Genomic DNA, 5000 nt, shown 5'->3' with positions numbered 1-5000 from the left:
TTCATGCCTTTCAAAAGATAAAGGACTCATCAAGAAATTTTGCATCTAGTGACTTATGAAATATACAAAATCAGTAATCATTGCAATATAACCAATAAATAAAAAATATCTTACTGTCTGTATATATGATTAAAATATGCAACTGAAGAAATAGATTCAAAAACCAAAACTTTCCTGAGTTCACAGGGCCTTACAATCTGATTCAGTATCTAGCTCACATATACTTCGAGGCATTGATCTCCAAAGTGGTGATCTTTATTAAAATACAAAAACATCCTCATACTGTGCCTAGTTTAAATAACAATTCCACATACTGTGCCTAGTTAAAATAACAATTCCACATACTACAAAAACTAACACTAACCTTACAATATCAAATTTTTACAGTTACATAATTAAGATTATTATCTGATATTAAACTTTTCCAAACAGCTTTAGAACTCTACCTCAGGCTTTGCAGTGGGTGGGGGAGGAGGTCCTTGCCGGTGAGGTGGCGGTGGAGGCGGCTGGTTTGGAGGTGGAGGCGCGGGTACGCTTGGTCTACTGGGTGGGGGTGGCGGTCGCTCTGCTGGTGCACGCGTCATGGATCTGACAATGTTTGAGCCAGACATTCTGCCAACGGTCACAGAGCGATTCGAGCCGTGGCCAAAGGGTGGTCCACCAGGAGCTTGCTTGTGGTGATGAGCTGGCAGGGTGCGTGCCATACTTGACGATAACATGTCTTCCTTTGAATACTCATTATGGTCTGAGAAATCCATTTCACTTGTACTTCTGTATTCCTTCATGCTACTTGTTCTTGATGCAGGTCTACTCACTGGAGTGTTCCCATTAGGCTGCAAAATATTGTAAAATGTTAAAATCAAACCAAAAATGTCTTTGATCTAAACATTCATTCAGTAATATGTTAAATAAAGAATGCCCTCATGACTGAATACCAAAATCATAGACACTTATTATTATCAATGTCCAAACAGATTTATAACTGGCCCAAATAAACTACTGATTTGCAATTTTGATGTGGGTTATGTAAATATTGTATAGCAGTTCTCCAAGTTCTTATCTTCTTGCATCAACCTTTACAATTTGTGACTATAACCAAATTACTTTATCAAACCCATGCATACCAATTGCAGGTAGGATTTTATGAATTTGTTAAGTACTTAACAAATCTCCATTATTTTATGCATAAATTGTACTAGGGTCAATCCCTTTATCTGCATTAATCAGGCATCAATCTTCTAAACAAAAATCTATAAAACTAACAGCAACAAAATAATGAGATATCAAATCAGTACCTGGAATTGCAGATATTGATGTGGTTATCCCAATTTCTGGGTCAGTCAAAGCATAAATCACTAGCTTTGATTATTTTTCTCATTCTATTCCCTAGAATTGCAACATAATAAAGGAAAACAAATTGACAGACTCCATTCTATGAACGTGGTCACTGACCCGATAACTGAGCAAAAAGTTTATATGGCTTAGAAGCATACAGCCGCACGCCACAGATCGAGCAGTTTGTTTTGACGCCTATCGGCGTGACCTATCATTAAGGGATTAACTTTTCAGAAATTTGTGATACTTAGTTTATGAATACTACTACTTGAATCATCAGTTGTTTATTACTCTTTCATAGGGACTTTTTTTCAATAACAATGTATAGCACTATTCAAAGTGTGTATACACACTCCATTACAATCTATATAGTTATTTGGTTGATTTTAATTTCTTTTTTTTTTCCTTTTCTTTATTTGGGGGAGGGGGCTGGTAAGACATGAAATACTTATAACATATGTAACTCCTCCACATCTGTCTACAGAACGAAGGTTATATTCTGCTGTATTTGTAATTGTGTGGGCATATTACAATGTCTGAGAAGGAAATACCTTACTTGAGAGCCTGCCAGAAAGGAGGAAATCTTCAAGTTACTGAAATATTGTTTGAGGAACAGAGACAAACACAGCAGTACTTACCTGTGCTACAGGTAACTTAGGTGGTAGTAAAGGTTTTACTGAGCTAGGGGGTTTAGGAGGCGCTGGCTTGTTTCCAACACTTGGTTTAATCACTAAATTTGGTTTACTTGGAAGGGTTGGATGACCAGCTTTGGAAGGGGCTGATGTTGGTATCACATCCTGCTGGATCAAATATTAAGCCAATAGTAGAGATGAGCAATAATAAACATGGAATATTTCTCCCAAAATCTAATCTGGGATAAAGGGGTGGGAATATTCATACTTATCTAATGCATACACAATTCACATGCATCCCCCACCATTACTCACCACTCACCCACTCTCTCACTCACCCATCTCTCACTCACACTCTCTCACTCACCCCTCTCTCACTCACCACTCTCTCCTCACCTCCACTCCCCCTTTTCACTCCCCGCCCACTCTCACACTCACCCACCCCTTCACTCACCCCCCTCCTCACTCACCCCTCTCTCACTCACCCACTCTCCATCACCCATCTCTCACTCACCACTCTTTACTCACCACTCTCTTATCACCCACCTCTCACATCACCCCCTCTTCACTCACCACTCTCTCAACCCCTTTCACTCACCCACTCTTTTCACTCACCACTCTCTCACTCACCCATCTCTCACTCCCAACTCTCTACTCACCCACTCTTACTCAACCCTCTCTCACTCACCACTCTCTCACTCACCCCCTCTCTCACTCCCCACTCCTCATCACCCACTTCTCACCCCACCACTTCTCACTCACCCACTCTCTCACTCACCCACTCTCTCACTCACCCACTCTCTCACTCACCCACTCTCTCACTCACCCCACTCTCTCACTCACCCACTCTCTCACTCACCCACTCTCTCACTCACCCACTCTCTCACTCACCCACTCTCTCACTCACCCACTCTCTCACTCACCCACTCTCTCACTCACACACTCTCTCACTCACACACTCTCTCACTCACACACTCTCTCACTCACACACTCTCTCACTCACACACTCTCTCACTCACACACTCTCTCACTCACACACTCTCTCACTCACACACTCTCTCCACTCACACACTCTCTCACTCACACACTCTCTCACTCACACACTCTCTCACTCACACACTCTCTCACTCACACACTCTCTCACTCACACACTCTCTCACTCACACACTCTCTCACTCACACACTCTCTCACTCACACACTCTCTCACTCACACACTCTCTCACTCACACACTCTCTCACTCACACACTCTCTCACTCACACACTCTCTCACTCACACACTCTCTCACTCACACACTCTCTCACTCACACACTCTCTCACTCACACACTCTCACTCACACACTCTCACTCACACACTCTCACTCACACACTCTCTCACTCACACACTCTCACTCACACACTCTCACTCACACACTCTCTCACTCACACACTCTCTCACACACACACTCTCACACACACACTCTCTCACACACACTCTCTCACACACACACTCTCACACACACACTCTCTCACACACTCACACTCTCACACACATACCCATTTACTCCCCACAGACACACTCACACCAATGCTTTCAATCTCATTTGCAATTTACACACTTAACACGCTTTTCCTTTTACACAATTGCTCTCGCTAGCACTGTAATTTCCTACAAAACTCAGCTGATATGGGTTCAATTCTCACTTAAGCAAGTAATCTAGCAATTATTCATAAATTGTAAACAACAAAGGCAAAAGAATCAGCTCCAAATTAAAAAACTGAAGACCAATACATGATAGCGCTTCTGAAGACTCGGGCTCCAAAACTTACCGGTGAAGGCTTTAGGGATGAAGGCTTATTGGCAGGGTTGGGGGGATCCGGCAGGGGTCCCCTTGCTTGCCGATCATTAGAAAAGTTAGGTTTTCTCGATGCAGGGGGAGGAGGTGGGGCTGGACTACTCTTACTACTGGGCTGCAAGAATAACTAGAGTCAATTCTTGCTCTGATTACACACTCAATGACTACTTGTACTCTTGTACTTTTTAGCAAAGCCTGTACTAAATTACAGGTAAGTGCTAGCTGTAAATATATACCATATTGCATTAATCATTTGTATATTATGCATACTTTTACAATCAGCAATTTGCTTCTACAAAATTACAGAGAGATTTACAGCTGTTTCTCCATTGGTAATTAATCTATAATTGCTTCTTACTCTTTCAAGAAAGATAATCAATGTGCCTTATGTTATTGTTTTACCATTTAATGTTCTTCCTGAAAACTACATCAATTTGCTAATAAAATTTGTTTCTTGACTGGCCTAAGCCAATATATCTATCCTTTATAATATTAAGCATTTCTATTCAGTTATTTAATGCCACACTTTTGTTGACATTCTTCTTGAAAACAGAGAAACAACTGTTATTGTAGAAGGACCCAGCAAAAATAAAGAAGCATAACATTCAAGGGAAATCCATCTAACCTTAGGACTAGGTGGTATACTACTGTTGTCAGTCGCCTGCTCTGAGTCACCAGACATGTCATGATCAGGAATGCTGGGAGCTGGTTTTCTCCCTGGAGGTAATAAGGGAGCACTTCTGCCTCCAGCTGAAATGGAATATAGGAAAGAATTAATCATTGCTACTTAGAAGACAATGAAGAATTGAAGTGCCATCTCTGAAGGTGTTTTATCAATACAAATACTATTTCAAGGAAATAGGGTTAAAAGTTCCACCACCATGCCAGTGAGCACCCTGAATGAGAAGTTTCAGGAACCAAACATAAAGCCAAAATGTTGTAATATGAGCACATTTCCAACAGAGAAGGTGTTAACTCATGTATCCCATTTCCTTCTATCACCAAATGATCTTTCAGCCTTTTCTATCAACCTCTGGTTCGAGGGACGGGTGCTTAGAACATGCCATCATGGGAAAATTTGGCAAGGGCTGGGTGACACAAACTTGCCGTCATGAGCGTTTCTGCTGAAGGCTGGGCTGAGGGAAAGACTCGCCGCAAGTGCACAAACCTCTAAGACTCATTAGGCAATTAAAAGGGG

At 41.6% G+C, this 5000-nt stretch overlaps 1 protein-coding gene across 1 annotated transcript in view; it reads right to left on the bottom strand.

The window, feature by feature from the left end:
* Positions 1 to 5000, bottom strand: part of LOC125025275 (WAS/WASL-interacting protein family member 1-like) — a 62731-nt gene that overhangs the window by 16069 nt on the left and 41662 nt on the right. The window contains exons 5-8 of the mRNA XM_047613247.1: positions 4428 to 4552; positions 3777 to 3917; positions 1974 to 2135; positions 447 to 833 (exon numbers count right to left, since the gene is read on the bottom strand). Coding sequence (XP_047469203.1) covers positions 447 to 833; positions 1974 to 2135; positions 3777 to 3917; positions 4428 to 4552 — 815 coding nt within the window. The remainder of the gene's footprint in view (positions 1 to 446; positions 834 to 1973; positions 2136 to 3776; positions 3918 to 4427; positions 4553 to 5000) is intronic.

Source organism: Penaeus chinensis, chromosome 4 (assembly GCF_019202785.1).
Source record: "Penaeus chinensis breed Huanghai No. 1 chromosome 4, ASM1920278v2, whole genome shotgun sequence".
Classification (NCBI taxonomy): Eukaryota; Metazoa; Arthropoda; class Malacostraca; order Decapoda; family Penaeidae; genus Penaeus; species Penaeus chinensis.
Note: the sequence above shows the minus strand (reverse complement) of the source record. Positions and strands in the feature narration are given on the sequence as shown.